Below are 18,205 nucleotides of genomic sequence, written 5' to 3' on the forward strand. Positions count from 1 at the left end.
ACAGAGCAAGTTCCAGGACAGGCACCAAAACTACACAGAGAAACCCTGTCTTGAAAAACCAAAAAAGAAAAAAGAAAAGATATACAGTAACTCTTGGGAGGAAACGCTGTTTGACAAGTGTTTGCTCCCTTGACACATTGAATGGCGTTAGATATTTTCAGGGTACAGGTGTGAGAAACACAGTTCCCATGCTTGAAAAGCTTGTACTCTAACCAGAACCCCAGGAAGATAAAGATATGGGAATAGTTAGCATATGGTGGCTAACGTTGTACTACTGATGAGTTTTCCAAGGAGGTATGGTATATGATGTCAAGTGCCCTGAGAATGTCTCCTCAGCAGAGACAGGGGAGTCAGGGGTGTGCAGTGAAGAAGACTAAAGACTGGAAACTATGAGAAGTCATTTTATAAATTTACCCTGACTATTCTAAACATAATTAAAGATGGCTGAAACATCAACTACGGTGTGGCTGAAAAAGAGATTGGTGATGTCGGTAGGCCATTAGAGTAGTGATTTCATCACTAGCCATTTCACTGATTCAAAGCCACACCCGAGCATAAAGACCACTCACACAGAAGAGAGTAGAGAACTGAAAACGATAATTTGAGGGAAATATAAGGCATAATTGTGGAGTTTTGCTAAGATTGGTAGTTTGGCAAAAATACAAAGGAAACCCTTTAAAACTTTGGGAATTCAGTGACTAGAAAACAGTCTTAGCTCCTGGTCTGGGGCAGTTCCTGCTGGGTTCTTTACTTTCCAGAAACTGCTCCCCAGAATGATAATGTTTGACACTATTTTCTAGGGTCTCAGAGTTTTGGTTGGGGGAAACCTGACATACACTCTTTTCTACCGTTTAGACGTTTGTGTTGAAGTGATGAAAGAGAAGTTAATGGCTTACTCTAGCTAGGTCTTGCTTTTCGGATGCCTTAGAATGGAGCCAAGAATTCATGTTCGCCATGTATCTTTGAACTGTGAATTTCTAATTCTGTTTGCTATTGACAGACATGACAGACATTTGTGCATTTTCCTGCTTCTTTTTTAGCTCTGTTTATGCAAATATACTTTTGCCTTTTTCCTATCATAAAACAAATTGGTATTTCTTCTCATCAGTTTTTTTTTCTTCCTTGTAATCTGTATCTTCTCATACTTTTGAAGCTTTTTGCAAAGATGTAAAATCACTTTGTAAATTATGATGTGCTCCACTATCCTACCATGTATGAAGGTGAGATTTGTTAGGGCAGGATCTGTAAATCTGTTTTGTGTTCTATCCTACTACAGAATTCTAATCATAAATAAAAGCAATGCATTGTCTTAGTTTTGGAGGCTAAGAAGTCTAGTATCAAAAGAGTCAGCATCTGATGAGGCCTTTCTTGCTGTGTTATAACACGGTGGAGGGGGCATCACATGGTAAAAGCCAATATGCAAGGCAGGCAGGTGAATCTCTGAGTTTGAGGCCAGCCAAGTCGATGTGTATTTCTGCCGAGGTCTCTCTCCTTTCTTTAAAGACACTAATCCCATCATGGGAGTCCTCACTCCTATGGCCTCATTTATCCCTGTTTCTAACATACAGTCTTCGGGAGGAATGCATTCACACTATACCAGAGACTGAACTTTCCCACGTTTTAGTTTTCTTTGTTAACATAGTGTCTTGTATAATTGACAGAGTTTAGCATACTGGGAATATTTGATCTTTAGTTGATTAGCTGAAACCATGCACTACATAATAGGATCTCACACAAAGGTGGACCAAATATACAATGGTATATACCATAAAACCTAGAATTTTTTTTGTTTGTTTTTTGTTTTTTGAGACAGGGTTTCTTTGTGTAGCTTTGCACCTTTTCTGGAACTCACTCTGTGGACCAGGCTGACCTCGAACTCACAAAGATCTGCCTGCCTCTGCCTCCCGAGTGCTGGGATTAAAGGCGTGTGCCACCAATGCCCAGCATTTTTTTTTTTTTTTTTTTGAAAACCTAGATTTATAGTAGGCTTTGCTACTAGGTTTATGTAAGTAACACTTTTATGCTCATACGGTAATGAAATTACCTCATGACATACTTCTCAGAACACACCCTTGTTAAACAAGACTATAATGTCATTTCTAAGATGGGCATGTCACACTAGGTTCTAGTTTGTAGTCATTATATTTATGTTGAAATTCTGCTGTTAGGTCCTCTGCTGTTTACACTTTCATTTTTTTTCCTTCACAGGATACATTCCTATCTGAAGCAATAATTTTACCTTGAAGGGTGTTATTAGGGGATTTTTGATATGGGAGCACAATACCTCGTTACTGAGAGCTTTACCACACCTCACAAGGAGGTTCATACATAGGAAGGAGATTCGAGGTTGCTCTAGCTTCCTGCTCCCATCCAGGCCCTAATGCTTCCCACAGTTTCACTGCCGTCCTCACCACAGTATAGTCTTTCCTTGTGGCTTCAAGAAGAGTGTCTAGAAGTAGAAAGATATCATTTCTCCTTTATCATCTTTTTTTCCCCAAAGAGAGAACTTTTCCCAAATGCTTTCTAACAGATTTCCCTACAGGTCCCATTGATCATGATTTAATTTTGTGCTTTGGCGAGATAAATACAGTGGCTGTGGTTGGCATGGTCCAGTCAAGAATAGGTGGCTGAGCAGAGAATTATCACTGGAATTCCATGAAAATTCTGGGTGTGAAATAAGGAGTAGACAGTATCCACTGCAGATGCTGTCTACCTGTCTTTGACCTTCTCATTTGAAAAATTGATGCCATCATCATTTTCTAAGAGGAGAAAAGACAGTTTGTTCTATTTTCACTGAGTTTGCTGTTAGTTCTCAGTAACACACTCATTCTTGCAATAGTCTATGTATGCACCAGGTGCTTCACTTAGCTTTGGAGAAGTAGTGGAATAATCCCTGACCCTTGCATTCAGGTGGGTGTCTGGCTCACAGTCTGGTGGACAGGATGGTGGAGGGAAGGAAGAAGGAAAGAATTACTCTGAAATATACTGATTTTAGGAAATTTATTTTTCAACAGATGATGTGAGACATGTGGATTTGTGATATGAATTCATTTGAAAAGCCACTTTGGGGTAAGTTGACAAAATTGGGAATCAGTAACTTCAAGATTGTACTTTTCCATGGATTTTAAAACATATCTATCCGTTGGATTTTATGCCTTATATACATGTATTACAAGGTTTTGTTTTGTTGTGTTGTGTTTTATAGACAGAATTTCACTCTGTAGCCCTGGCTAGCCTCAGACTCACAGAGATGTACTTGCTTATGCTCCTACCTCACCGCCAGGCTGGGCTTAAAGGTGTGTGTGACCATGCTCAGCTCTGGAAAAGTTTTATACTAAGTTCTTATTTTAATAAAATCTGAGAGACATAGCAATAAATTGTAGTCCCAGCACTACTTTATTAGTATGTTTATATTTATTACTCATTAGCAAGTCAGTTTGAAGACTAAATGAAGACCAGGTTCAGAAAAGAAGTCTTTAGCTAGCACTAAACTTACCCATAATCTTCTCTGACTGGGAAATCATTTACAGTCCCAGTGTTGAAGACACTGGAGTAAAGTTTGTCTTTGAATTTCTCTGCAGTGTCCCAGATGATCATTTTCATCGCATCCGTGTATATGTAAATGAATCCTGATGGTTTTATCTAAGCAAGCACCTTGAGACCAGTTATTGTTCACTGAGTGTGTGTTCTTGTAGTGGAACTGTAAGATGGGTGTGTTTTCCTTTTAAAGAAACAAAGAGGCCATATGGGGTTGGTTGGTTTGTTGCAAATAAAATAAATTGACCTTGCTAAGACCACATAACGAATAAATATTAGAACTGAAATTTGAACTTAAACATTTGGCCTAGGAAACATTACCTTTTGTTTTATGTAGGTTGTACTGGGGTTCCTAAAACTACTCCCAGATCTTATAATTGGCCTAGAGGACTCAAGTGGCTTCAGCACAGGAACACTAATAGTGGAGACACATTGCAGCAAAAGGACACAGAATCTGGAGAGAACCAGGAGTGAGTGTGTAACCATTCTTTCCTGAGGGAATAGCAGAGGTGCTTAATCTCTCCAGCAGCTGGGACAACATGTGAAGTATAGCCCACCAGGGAAAGTCAGAAACTCATGCCCAGTGTATTTTTTGTTTGTTTGTTTGTTTTTGTTTTGTTTTTTTTTTTTAAACTGGGGTTGGCATGTAAAGTCTCTGTGTCTAGCACATACCAAAATTCCAGAGTCTTGTAAGGAAAAGAAGATGTTTAACATAAACCAGATTGTTTAGTTATGGCATAGTAGGGCACTCCTGTCATTTAAAGGAAGTTTTATATCACTGTGGAGAACTGCTTATCATTCAAATTCCCTCATTTGAGGTAAGGGCCAACCTTGCATACCATGCCTTTCTAAGGATAGCAGTTTTAGGCCTGTTATATTAACTTCATCCTTATACATTGATTTATTCTTTTGAAAAAGTAAGTACTGTGGCAAACTAAATTTTTAATGTCACGTTTTTGAATGGTCCCAGTTGCCACTGATTTGTTTTTTGTTTTTTAATTTTATTTATTTATTTATCTATTTTGAGATAGGGTTTTTCTGTGTAGCCCTGGCTATCCTGGAACTCACTCTTTAGATCAGTCTGGCCTCAAACTCAGAAATATGCCTGCCTCTGCCTCCTGAGTGCTGGTACCTGGCTGCTACTGATTTGTTAGGAAACTCACATGACCTCCTGGCTAAGAGTTCTCATAGCAAAAGCTAGCAGACAGTGGAAGATATTGTGGGTGTGGTGCCTAGTCTTATAACTTTAGCTAGCACTCAGGTGCACGTAGGAGGAGACCTGGGGTAACATAATGGTAGAGTGCTTCTTTACCTTGTGCCAGGCCCTGATGCTTGTCAGCACTGGTGGGAAGGATGGGAGAGACATTTTTGTTGGATGCTATGGTGTCTACTTTTGTAATTTCAGTGCTTGGAACATTAGGTCAGGAGGGTAGTGACAGCTTCCCTTAGAAAACAAACAAAAGATGCTTATTAGAGAAGTGAGGCATAGGCTTCCGGGTGCTCTTCCTGTGACAATCATGCTTTCCTCAAGAATGAGTGATGGGGGCAAGTACAGTATGTCTCTTGCCCGGGGCTCACATGAAGTATTACAGCTCTGAGTTCTAGTAGGATGCTGGCTATGTAGGTACATGTCTGCCATATAAGGTCTTTTATTAAGAATAGAATTCATTCTCGAAAAAAATGAAAAAAAAATAAAAGAATAGAATTCACAGAAAAACAAGTTTTAGGAAAAATAACTCATAGCTTAAAATTGCCTGATTGGGCTGGGTGGTGGTGGCGCATGCCTGTAATCCCAGCACTTGGGAGGATCTCTGTGAGTTCGAGGCCAGCCTGGTCTACAGAGCTAGTCCAGGACAGGCTCCAAAGCTACAGAGAAACCCTGTCTCGAAAAACAAACTGTTTTACAAAAAAATTGCCTGATTGGATGACCTGAAACTCAATTTAAAAAAGATTTTAATAACCAATGCATGTTAAAATTATTCAGTGTTCATTTTAATGAAGAGATTATTTAAGAAAATATTTTAGATTTTTTAAAAAGCTTAATTCCTTTTTCTTTCAACTTTTAAATATAGGTCTTTATGATTTCTTTTTATCTATTTTCTCAGAATAATAGAGTTTTCCCAGCATACTAAATGTCTTTTGCAATAAATAGAATATCATTGAAAGTAATTAAGTAGTAAAAATTATAGTGACTACATTCCTTTTTTTTTTTTTTTTTTTTGGTCTTATAAAAATAAAATCTACCATTTACACTCAGGAATAAAAACAAGATGCTGTGGGCACCTCCCCTGTTTACATTGTACTAGATATCTTAGCAAGGGAGCTGAACTAAAAGTCAAAAAAAAAAAAAAAGAATCAAGTGCATTTCTCAGTCGGGTATGGTGGTATGTGCCTTTAACACAGCACTTTGGAGGCAGAGAGGCAGACACATCTCTGAGTTCGAGGCCACCTTGATCTACAGATCGAGTTCCAGAACAGCCAAGACTACACAGAAAAAGCCTGTCTCAAAAACAAAAAACAAAAAAAGTAGAATCAAGCACATTTCTATAAACTAATAACAAAAGTACATCATTCAGGTAGAAGAAAATATTTTAAATATCTAAAGGTGACTTGTAACAAAATTATGAAATTTATTGAACTCTATTAATACAGAGGCCTAAAAACATTGAGAAATGGGATGTTTGTGGATTCAGAGTCATAAAGATAACATTTCTCTGATTACTCACAGAATTATTGTAATTTAAGTTAAATTGCAGTAGCTTTTGGAATAGAATTTTAAAAGTCAATCTGAAATTTTTAAGGAAAACAGTGAGAAACAGTAGCCAAGGCACTCATGAAAAAATAGAGAAAGGGATGAGTATGGATGCATGCCTTTAATCTGTTTCTTCAGGAGACAGAGGCAGGTGATCTCAGTGAGTTTGAAGCCAGCCTAGTTTACTGTGGTGGCCCACAGAGGCTTCCTAGAGCATTTGAGCTTGCTTTACCCAGCAAGGCTGCATAAGAGGATGATTTGGCCATAGGCGTAGGCACCAGGTGTTTGGAAGGGTCTACACTTGGCTGTACGGTGTGCTTTGATCTTGCAAGGGGGAGGTCTTTTGCCTCTCTCTTTGTCATATTATAAAAAGCCCTTTTGAATAAAGCTCTAGGTGACTGGGTATTGACCCAGGGCTCTTCCGAAGCTATCCTGTGTCTGTCTTTCTTATCATCTCATTCTATCTTTCTATCTAATATTTTCTCATTCCTCTCCTCCACCCAAGAATTCTGGGATGAGGTGGGGGTGGGAAACCACAAACAAGATGGGCAGTGATAGAGCATGCCTTTAATCCCAGCACTCAGGAGGCAGAAGCAGGTGGATCTCTGAGTTTGAGGCCAGCCTGGTCTACAAAGCAAGTTCCAGGACAGCTGGAGCTGTAATATAGAGAAGCTCCGTCTTGAAAAACCAAACCAAACCAAAAACAAATAGTGAAAAGTGACCATCAAGATGGTTTAGTGGGTTAAAGCACTTGCTCCTAAGCCTGACAACTGAGTTCATTTCCTATCTCTTGTCCAGCTCCTCAAAGATAAACTTAACTTTATTTTCTACCACATGGTAGAAAGAGAGAACTGACTTTAGTAAGTTGTCCTCTGAGTTCCATACATCCTCCCACATACATACACACAGTAAAAATGTAATATATATTTCAATAGTTAAGGTGAGAAAATTTGTTTTACTATATACCAAGAATAAGCTAGTTATTATAATGTAGATAGCAGTTTTAGATATGAAGAAACAGATAGGTCAGTGGAGCCAAGCGTAGAGGCTCACAACTTAATTTACCACACAGTGAGTACTGCATGCCTTTATGAAAGGATGGCCTGTCGTTTAGGTCTGAGACAATTTATCCTTTGGAGACAATGACATTGGCCCCTACTTAAACAGGAAAGTCAAAATCTTTTAAGTTTGACATAAAGGCATTGTTAATAATGATTTCCAGGTAAAAGTGTTTCTGAAGACTTGGGAAATTTGAACCGTAAAAGATATTTACTAAAGGTAAGCAGTGAACTAGAAACAAAACTGCATGTAGAGCTTATAACCAACACAACACTATATAAAGAATTTCACAGCAAGAAAAAGACGAAACAAACTACCTAATAGAGTATTGGGTCAAATTGCAGTAGTCTGTGAGAAAAGAAACAGGATGGCCACCAGTAATGACAGAGATGGTAGAATGCCAACTACAAAGCTGGGTGGAGTCGTAGCCGAGGTCCCGGAAGTTGGGAGATGAGGCAGGAGGATCTGGAGTTGGAGGCTAACCTGGATTAAATGGTGATACTCTGTCTCAACAAAGAAACCAGATGTGCATCAGCAAAAGATAGTGACTACTCACCAAGATTGTCAAAAATAAAAACTCCTGACAACAGTGTTGCTAATGGTAAATACATCAGATTGATGATGTCTAATCATAATGAAAAGTATGTATCTCTTCTGACTGGGCACCCAGACTATATAGATTGGAGATCTGAAATTCTCTGGAGTACTCAGGAATGAAGAAGAGTTTTCACATTTTTAAGTGGCTGAAAAAAATAAAAATGGTTTTTAATATAAAGTTAAGTTTCAATGTCCATAAATAAATGGTTGAAATGTTGCTGCACTCATTTATGGCAGCTTTCTTCCCACAACACCAGTTCAACAGAAATTTGCTAGCCCTTTGCCAAAACAGTTTGCTAATCACTGCCCTACATAAATTCTCTCGTACCTGTGTTGTGATGTGGTTACCACATAGTGCTCAAAATAATAGAAACCTTTGTTAAATTATGGCGTGTCTGTCCTGGAATGACTAAAATGATATTTAGCCATTAATAGTGCAATTTAATTGGGACAGTAGTTTATGGCGGTCTTAGAATTTTTGAAGAATTCTTTATATTTAGCATATATCATTTTATAAATTTTATAGAACTGTTAGAAGCCAAATCAGTTTATCACCTTTAGTCACTTATACTTAACATTTCATGCCCCAAATAGACATATGAGCCAGTAAGCTCTGTTAAGAGTTTCAGCCGGTATTCCAAGTTATGTTTGTTCTCCTGACCTCTAAACTTGGGACAGTAACTTGGAGAAATACTTCAGTGATCACAACAGTGATTTTTAAATACTGAGTGGTGTTTCACTATATATACTATATGTATGTATGTATTTATGTATGTATGTATAGCTTGTGTGCACATTCTTAGTTAGAAATCTAAAATGTTCTCAAATCTGGGACATGGAATGCAGATAAAATACTTTAAATGTTTTAGATTTTAGAACATTTCAGAATTTTGGATTGTGGAGCTCAACAAATTAAGTCTATGCAAATATTGCAAAATCTGAAAAACTCCAAAATCTGGAGCAGTTCTTGTTCCAAGTATTTTGTATAAAGGATGCTCAAAGATACTAAAAAGAAATTTGCACACAGGTTTTTTTGTAGACATGTTTTCCCTTCTCCTTAGATGTCTGAATGGGAAAAGACTTGTTCTTAGATATAAATGAAGTGACAGTAATGTATGTTTGGGAAATGGTTATAGATTTTAAAGAATGGGTCTGGGGATGTAGCTTACTTGATAAAAGGCTTGTCTAGGATACATTAGAATACATGAGATCCTGTGTTTGATTCCTAGCTCCACATAAATCTGCTATTGTGGCGCACACCTATAATCCCAGCACTGTTAGAGGTAAGAGGAGCAGAGGTTTAAGGCCACCCTTGGCTGCCTGGGAGTTTTAGGTCCTCTTGACCTAATGAGATCCTGTTGTTTGCTTTTAAACCCTCTCCATTAGCAGTCACTTTTTGCCAAGCAGTCTTCCATGTGAAATGGCTCAAATATAATGCATGTGCCTAGCTTTTGTGGTGAGAGCCATTGTGTCCTGTAACCCTTTCATGTTTTCCCATAGTTATTAGTAACTATTCACTGCATGTCACACTCAAATGTCTCATTGAATAGGTGTAATTTCGAGGCAGAAAAAGTCAGTAGTGCCCTTGTTTACTTTCACCTTTGCAGTCAGAGAATGCTATTCTGATGAAAGGACATATGTTGGAGATCAAAGTCCCTGGTGATGTGAGCAGAAACAGTAATTCCTTGTGCCTACAAGTATCATTTAGTACCTTTTTCAGGTGATTTTCTGACTGTTGTCTAACAACCTTGTAAAGAACTACTCTAAGTAATTCATAGATGAACTCACCTGTCCTGAATTGTTCAGATAATCCATCTTTGCTGACCACCCTATGTGAAGCTGGTACATGGCCTTTCTGCCTGCTTCTTCAAGGCATCTTTTTACATGGCTTTCAGCATGGGGCACATATACAAGGTTTTTCCTCTGTTTACTTGATGGAATACATTTGGTCTGTTTCTCTCTCAGTCAGCAGTGACACAGGCCTTTGAGCCTTTGTGTTAGCTACTCAGTGACATGCTTCTCAGGCTGCTCAAGAGCTCTTCAAGATGAACGTTTTTACTTGTTAGAAACAATTTTAATTAGAGTGTCCCAAATGATTAATCGGAGTTGTGGATGAGATCTTCCCATCACTTTCTAATGATATAAGAGTGTTATGGAATGTAGAAGAGTAGGAAATAGAAACTGAAAATTAGCAACATCAGAGCTAAGACGAGGCCTTAGAACTTAGATTCCTTCTCTCCCCTGCAGGGTGTGCTGTCAGTGTTTTCTGGGTGAGTATGGACTGAACTTTCTACATAGGATTTGGTGGGGGAGGAAGGACGGGACATAGTGTAAAAAACTACAGTGCAGACTGTAGCGAGAACTGGCTGGTCAGACTGAGGTCACTGGTGGCTGAAGATCTTGTGCTAATTAAGTTTGGCTCTTGCCTTAGAAGTCAGTAGAGCGGTTGAACAGAAGGGGTGAAGATGCAGGTTGAACAGAAGGGGTGAAGATGCAGGTTGAACAGAAGGGGTGAAGATGCAGGTTGAACAGAAGGGGTGAAGATGCAGGTTGAACAGAAGGGGTGAAGAAGATGCAGGTTTTGACGAGACTGAGATAGTAGCTGTTTTCATTTACATATCTAGTTACAGGAAAATAAACACACATTTACAGTTTTTGACTGTTTAGATTTCTCTCTCTTTTTTGGTTTGTTTGTTTTGTTTTTGTTTTTTTCAAGACTGGGTTTCTCTGTAGCTTTGGAGGCTGTCCTGGAACTCACTCTGTAGACCAGGCTGGCCTCGAACTCACAGAGATCCACCTGGCTCTACCTCCCGAGTGCTGGGATCAAAGGTGTGCGCCACCACTGCCTGGCTAGATTTCTCTTTTGTAAAGGCCTGTTTATATCCTTTGCTCATTTTCCTATTGAAATTGCTTTATCAGTGTTACTTATATAATAATGTAATTTCTTATTAATGAAATAAGTCCATATCTCTTAGTATTTATAATGTTAATCATATAGTCTATTTCCTAGGTATTGAATTTAAGACAGTCTTTTTTTTTTTTTCTTTTTCTCTTTATAGGTTATGACCATGATTTCTGATGAAACCAGATTGGAATAATTTTCATGATATTTGTATATTTATATATATATATATATTTTGAAATTTTACATTTGACTTAAAGTGCCATGAGAAAATTTGCATATTGCAAGGTGGTTCTGGCCACCTCCTTGGTTTGGGTACTCTTGGATATGTTCCTGCTGCTCTACTTCAGTGAGTGTAACAAGTGTGACGAGAAGAAGGAGAGAGGACTTCCTGCGGGGGATGGTGAGTGCCTTCTACACAGCTGTTTCCTCAAGTATAGTGTTCCTTTCTATTGATAGGGCTAATAAAATTCCATTCTGTATTTTCTGTTTATAGCTGAGATTCAAAGTGTCATGGAATTGTTTAGTTTAGTTTTAGTAGATAATATTAAACATTGTTAATTTTCTACAATTGCATTACCAAATGACATAGGGAATCTCATAATCAAAATTGTACTAAAGATTAGTCTAATGCCGTTATGCAAAGTGGAACATTAAAGCTTTGTTGTCAGGTATCTAGTCTCCTGCTTGGTTGTCTCATTTCCTAGGGCACTGCTTCTCAACCTTCCTAAGGCTGTGGTCCTTTAATACAGCTCTCATGTTGTGGTGACCCCCAGCCATAAAATGACTTTTGTTGCTACTTCATAACTGTAATTTTCCTACTGTTACAAATCATAGTATCTGTGTTTTCCAATGATCTTACGTGACCCCTGTGAAAGGGTCATTTCCCCCCCACCTCCACCCCCACCCTGCCCCCCACCAAAAAAAAAAGGTTGCGGCCCACAGGTTGAGAACCACTGCTCTAGGGGAAGTCTTTAAAGGTACTTGAGACTGTGGAGTTCTTCTTGCTCAAATTATAGACATAGCTCCAATTAGCACTTTCAAAGATTAAGCTATAGAATAACCTACAGTGAAATCATTGCAGTATTATGGGAAGCAAAGAAAACATAAAGGACCTGGATAGGTAATGCTGATATTTTGGCAGGGAACATGGAAAATTCAGGTTTGGGGTTTTGTTTGTTTGTTTGTTTGGGCTTTTGTGTTTTGTTTTGTTTGTTTGTTTGTTTGTTTGGGCTTTTGTGTTTTGTTTTGTTTTGTTTTTTGAGACAGGTTTTTGTCTGTGTAGCCTCGGCTGTCCTGGAACTCTCTCTGTAGACCAGGCTGGCCTCAGACTCAGGTCCACCTGCTTCTGCCTCCCAAGTGCTAGGATTAAAGGCGTGCACCAACATGCCTGGCTTGGCAGTTTTACTCTTTGTGGAAATGACATGTGGTTGTTCTTTCAGTACAAAATCTTTTTGACTATTTAATTTTTAATAAGGGGGAAGACCACCCCCCAAAATTTGTGATCTAAAGTTATTTATGTTAGTAACTGCCTGCTTACTCATAATCTTTGTAGGTGGATTTTTATAACCAGTTCTGCTTCGTTGCTACAATAGGATGTTAGTAATACCTAGGTTAGCCCCATCAATCTACTTATAGATTCATGAAATACTGCTGTTTTATAACATTGCTGAGTGACAAAACCCTGCCTTCCTAACTTGATAGAGCTGGACATCCTGCTGACTTTAATCAAAGGGCAAGTGTTAAGCTCTCACTGGTAAGAAACATGGTGTTCTTTTCCTAAATAGAGGCTGGCCTTTCCTTCACCCTGCTTTAGTGTATTGTCATTTAGAGTGGGGGCTTATGGTGTTCTGTATGGAATGCAGAATAAAGAAAAAGAAAAGAGAATAGAGAGTCTGGAGCACATGGAAATTCACTTGGAAAATGTGTTTAAAGCTCTGAGAGGTGCTGGACAAAAACAGAAAAAGAGAGGCTGGAGAGGTTGCTCAGTGGTTAAGGGCACACTGGCTGCTCTTGCAGAGGAACTGGATTCAGTTCCTTGTACCCACATAGTGGCTCACAACTATCTGTAACTCCAGTTCCAGGGGATTGGATACATAATGTTCATGCAAAGCACTCATGCACATAAAATAAAGTGAATACATCTAAAACGAATTTCTCCCTTTAAGAAACTTGTCAAAGCTGAGCATGGTGTCTGAAGTGTTGGTATTTGTTAGGCTGAAGGAGGATCCTGTGCCATGATGAAGATTTTGGCTCATCTGCAGGCAGTGCCGTGCCTTCAAAGGATTTCAAACAAGATGTTAAGTCATGTAACCAGATTGTGACTTTTGAATGAGTAAGTGGTTGTGTTGCTAGAAGAGAAGGGACTAGAAGAGAGACAGGGATAGCAAGAACGAGTTGGAGTTTCTCTTGAAAGTTTGGAAGAGAGAAAAGTTGAAGCTGACTCTCTGAAAAGCCATTGAACACTCTGAATGAGTGGAATAAGGTTGAGTGGTCTGTGTCACATCCTCACAGTGGGCAAACTGCATAGCCCCTTGGAGGTATGAATAGACTGGGAGGGCCCAGAAGAGGCTCTGATGTTGAGAGCACAGTTTCACTTGAATGTTGTTATACAAAAGGTAAGTGTTATGAAATTGGTACCAGTTAAGGCTTTCTTTTTAGTTCTAGAGCCAGTGCAAAAGCCTCATGAAGGTCCCGGAGAAATGGGGAAACCAGTCGTCATTCCTAAAGAGGATCAAGAAAAGATGAAAGAGATGTTTAAAATCAATCAGTTCAATTTAATGGCAAGTGAGATGATTGCACTCAACAGATCTTTACCAGATGTGAGGTTAGAGGGGTAAGTACATAGTGTGGTCCTGACCACATTTGAATGGAAGGTTTGTCTATATCCCCAAGAAATGCTTTGCCTTAGTGCTTGCTTTCTGTCAGTTACTGTTTAACTATACTTGAAGTCTAAGTTAAATGCTGATAAAGTAACATTTCAGGTTTTTTTGTTTTTGTTTTTGTTTTTTTGCCGGAGCTGAGGATCAAACCCAGGGCCTTGCACTTGCTAGGCAAGCGCTCTACCACTGAGCTAAATCCCCCAAACCCACATTTCAAGATATTATGCTCTACTGACTCAGGAAGTAGGAAAATGATTATTTCTCTCAACAGATTAGTAAGGGATTCTAAACATTTACAAAAATAGTCCTATGCTCAACCTTTTACAAAAAGATTTAGGTGTATATAACTTGAAGCAGTGAGGTGCATAGTCATACATGTTTAGCTTACTGAGTTTATATGTGTGAAGTACATAGCTGTGTAGCATCATCCAAACCAAGATAAGACCCCTGAAAATTCCCTTTATTTTCCTTTCCAGTATCTTCTTCCACCTGCAGGGACAACTAGTGTTTTGCCCCTTGTAAACATAGAAGATATACCTTCTCCATTACAGAAGGCAGGAGATTATAGACCTATGCTGCACATCACTGTGCCTGTAGACAACAGCACCAAATTGCATGCATAACAATTCTTTAAAAAGGAGCTGGAGAGATGTAGCTCAGGAGTTAAAAGCGGGCTCTGTTCTTCAGAGGACCCAAATTTGACTCCAAGCAGCTCACAACTACTTACAATTCCAGAGCTACAGGGGGCTCTAACTCCCTCTTCTGGTCTCTTCGGGCACCTGCACTCACATGCACATTACACACACACACACACACACACACACACACTCACTCACTCACTCACTCACATACACACACTTTACAATTACAAAAATAAATCTTTAAGTAAAAATCTTTAAGAATGTTGATGCCATGTGCCTTTACAAATAGATATTATAAGCATATTTAAAAATTTAGATCAAAGCTTTTTACGCCTTTAATCCCAGCACTTGGGAGGTGGAGGCAGGCATATTTCTGGGTTCAAGGGCCAGTCTGGTCTATATAGTGAGTTATGGGGATATATAGAAAGACTTCAAAATGGAAAATTTAAATCATTATCAGTTCCTACAAAAATATAACTGATGCCAGAGAAAAGCAGAAACTGTAAAGCTGTATAATTATTAAATCAATAAATTATTTAAGGCCTTTATACACAGACATATATAAACAAATAACAAACTTCCATTTACACACAGCCTTGTCACTTTATGTACATCTAAGGAAGAAAAAAGGCAGTCCTGTATTAGAAAAAGAAAGACCATACCAGTGTGCATCACGGAATCGGTGTGATTGCAGTGTGGAAATTAGATAAGGGTATAATAAACAAGGAATGTCAGCCTAATCTCACTGATAGCATATATATGGATTTACAAATGAAAAGTTAATTGAATCTAGCAATATGTAAATTTTATACATTCAATTTTATACTGTTACCACAGTAACAGAAAAGGGATATATTGATACTTTTATTTCATTAAACAGAAAATATTTGATAAAATTTGTTGCTGTCAAGATAAGCCTTAGGAACTTCCTTAATCTGATCTGTAGGGTATCTAAAGAGAGCAACAGGAAAACTCCTTAAAGCAAAGTTTGCACCCATGTTGAATAATGTTTCTGAAAGCTCAGGATGTGCACGGTGCCCATTGTCACTACTTCTGTTCAGTGTTATACTGGAGGTCTTGGCCAGGCAAGACAATACAGAAGAATTTTAAGGTTTTGAAAGATACTATAAGATTTTATTTAAGCCAGGTGTGGTATATCCTCGGGAGACAGAGGCTGGAGGATTGTGAGTTTGAGGAAAGCCTGGGATATATAAGTCCTATCAAAACCTTATTCTCAACCTCCCACCTCCAATGGATTATAGGTAGAACATTATAGTCTGTAAATGTTTAGTAAGGATGATGTTGTGTAGGTCAGTATTTCTTTTTGTTTTGTTTTAGTTTTTTGAGGCAGAGTTTCTCTGTGTCACCCTGGCTGTCTTAGAACTCACTCTGTAGACCAGACTGACCTTGAACTCAAATAGATCCACCTGTCTGCCTCCCAGTGCTGGGACTAAAAGCATGTACTACTGTGCCTGGCCCAATATTTCTAAGGAAAAGATTTTAGTGTATGTTAGTTACTTCTAGGCAAAAGCTAGAAGATATTTTTAGAATATCTTTTCAGAATTATTAGAACATATCAAATGTGAGGGGGACCGACTCTTTGAAGAAAATTCTAAAGTACTATTGAGAGAAATTAAATGCCTAAATAAATGAAGAAAATACCCTATGTTCATGATAAGTATTATAAAGATTTTGATTCTCTCATTTGTTAATTTAATGTAGTCTAGTCACAATCATAATCTTGTGTATGGCCAGGCAGTGGTGGCACACTCCTTTAATCCCAGCACTGGGGATGCAGAGCCAGGTGGATCTCTGTGAGTTCGAGGCTAGTCTGGTCTACAGAGTGAGATCCAGGACAGGCACCAAAACTATTTGGAGAAACCCTGTCTTGAAAAACAAAACAAAGCAAATCTCGTATGTGTGGGTGTTTGTAATTTGATTAGCTATTTGTTCATTGTGTCTCTGAAAATACAAAGAGCTGGAAGAGCCAGCTGTTGTAGAATTCTCAAGATTTCTTTAACAGCTATAGTAATCAAGATATTATGACGTTCTTATATAAAATAAGACAGATGAGTGGAACAAATAGGGAGTTTATCTGAGATCTCATTCCTACATGAACACTTAACTGATGACTAAGAGGCCACTCAGTAGCCCTGAAAAGATGATCTTTAAGCAACAAATGCCATTGTGTGAGTCTCATGTAATTAGGACAAAAGAGGAACCTTTGTTTCCAGCATACAGAACAGTCAGGAATCTATGTCTTACAAGTATAAATACAAAGACAGAGCCATGAATTATTAGATATAATTCTCTTTAAACTGGAGAAAGATTTCTTAGACAGATCATAACATGCACACACCAAAAAGGGGAAGGGGAGTTGATAGATTAGAAAGGGATCAAACCCAGGACTTATTCATGGTAAGCCAAGTGCTCTGCTATTGATCAGCACAGTCAACCTTCTTAAAGACTTTTCTGTTCATTAAATAAGACAGTGGAAGAAAAATAAATTAAGTCAAGTTATTGTTAAGATTATTTGTGACATTCATAACTAGTAAAGTGCTCAAATCCAGAACTATAGTTCCTATATATCAATAAGAAAAATAACCCAGTAGAAAAATGAGAGATTTGAGCCAAGCAGTGTAGTTGAAAGTTTTCCTGTGTCCCACTTGGCCCACGGTCAGGACAAATCTCTCTCACCTGCTGGTCACGCAGCCGCTCAGACCCAAATAAACACACACAGGCTAGTATTATTTTTAAACTATGGCCATGACAGGCTTCATGCTAGCTACCCATTTCTATAAATCTATGCTTTGTCACGTGGCTTTTGGCTTACCAGTATCTTTACATCTTGCTTCTCCTGGCAGCGGCTATCAGTGTCTCCTCTGCCTCTCCTTTCTCTTCCTGTCTGTTTGGATTTCCCACCTGCCTCTAAGCTGCCTTACCATAAGCCAAATGGCTTTATTTAACAACCAATCAGAGCAACTCATATTCATAGCATACAGAAGACATTCCCTCATCACTTCCCCATTTCTGTCTAAACAAAAGGAAGGTTTTAACTTCAACCTAGTAAAATTATATATATCAGGCAAGAATTACAGTTACAATATCTAGTCTATTTGTATTTTGTAAAATTAAAGAAAATATTCTATCCTATATTTGTGAGTCTAAAGTTTCATATGTAATTTATCTTTTATCATAACCAAGGAAAATTATAATTGTCTAGTCTTCAACTACATCAAAGACCTCAGAAGGATACAATATTACCTAAGTAAACAGGAAGAACATTGTAAACAACTTCCAAAAAATCTAGAATGACAGAGACAGCTATCTGTCTAGATAGTCATCCAAAGTTCCTCTGCAATATTGGGGCATCCATCTTTAGCCCATAGGGCTAGAGTCTCTCAGTCACTTTTCTCTGTGTCCTTTAGAATGTCTGGCAGTTTCTTCTGTGAAGCAGGAACCTGAAGGACCATTTTGCCTTGCAAAGTCCAGTGGTTACTTTTCTATGGGTCCTGCATGTCTAGTTGATACAACATTTTGTCAAGCAGTCCTGGCAAGAAGAATTTCTTGCCCAAATGGCTATTTTTGTCAAGAAGAAGATAAACAAATGTACCATTTTTTTTTTTATCATAACTTGTATTACCATCCTAAAAATATCCTTTTAGGCCTTAAAACATTTTCTTAGATAAACAAAAGTTTTTATGTCTCTCAACCTTTATAAACTTTACATCTCTTATGTGAGTTTCTTTACTGAATTTGGTAACAAGGAAAATTGTAACTATCTTGTCTTCAACCCCATCAGCAACCTGAGCAGGATATAAAATTACCTGAGTAA

At 38.3% G+C, this 18,205-nt stretch overlaps 1 protein-coding gene across 5 annotated transcripts in view; it reads left to right on the forward strand.

The window, feature by feature from the left end:
* The window catches only part of Galnt1 (polypeptide N-acetylgalactosaminyltransferase 1), a 79,612-nt gene that overhangs the window by 25,364 nt on the left and 36,043 nt on the right, over positions 1–18,205 (forward strand). For 3 of the 5 annotated variants that reach the window (XM_036204681.1, XM_036204679.1, XM_036204680.1), the window contains exons 2-4: positions 3,015–3,069; positions 11,005–11,250; positions 13,509–13,683. In XM_036204681.1, coding sequence (XP_036060574.1) covers positions 11,112–11,250; positions 13,509–13,683 — 314 coding nt within the window. In that variant the 5' untranslated portion in view covers positions 3,015–3,069; positions 11,005–11,111. Of the gene's footprint in view, positions 1–3,014; positions 3,070–10,192; positions 10,216–11,004; positions 11,251–13,508; positions 13,684–18,205 lie in introns of all 5 variants that reach the window. The other 2 variants (XM_036204682.1, XM_036204683.1) reach the window with 2 other exon arrangements.

This window comes from Onychomys torridus, chromosome 13 (assembly GCF_903995425.1).
Source record: "Onychomys torridus chromosome 13, mOncTor1.1, whole genome shotgun sequence".
NCBI classification, from domain to species: Eukaryota; Metazoa; Chordata; class Mammalia; order Rodentia; family Cricetidae; genus Onychomys; species Onychomys torridus.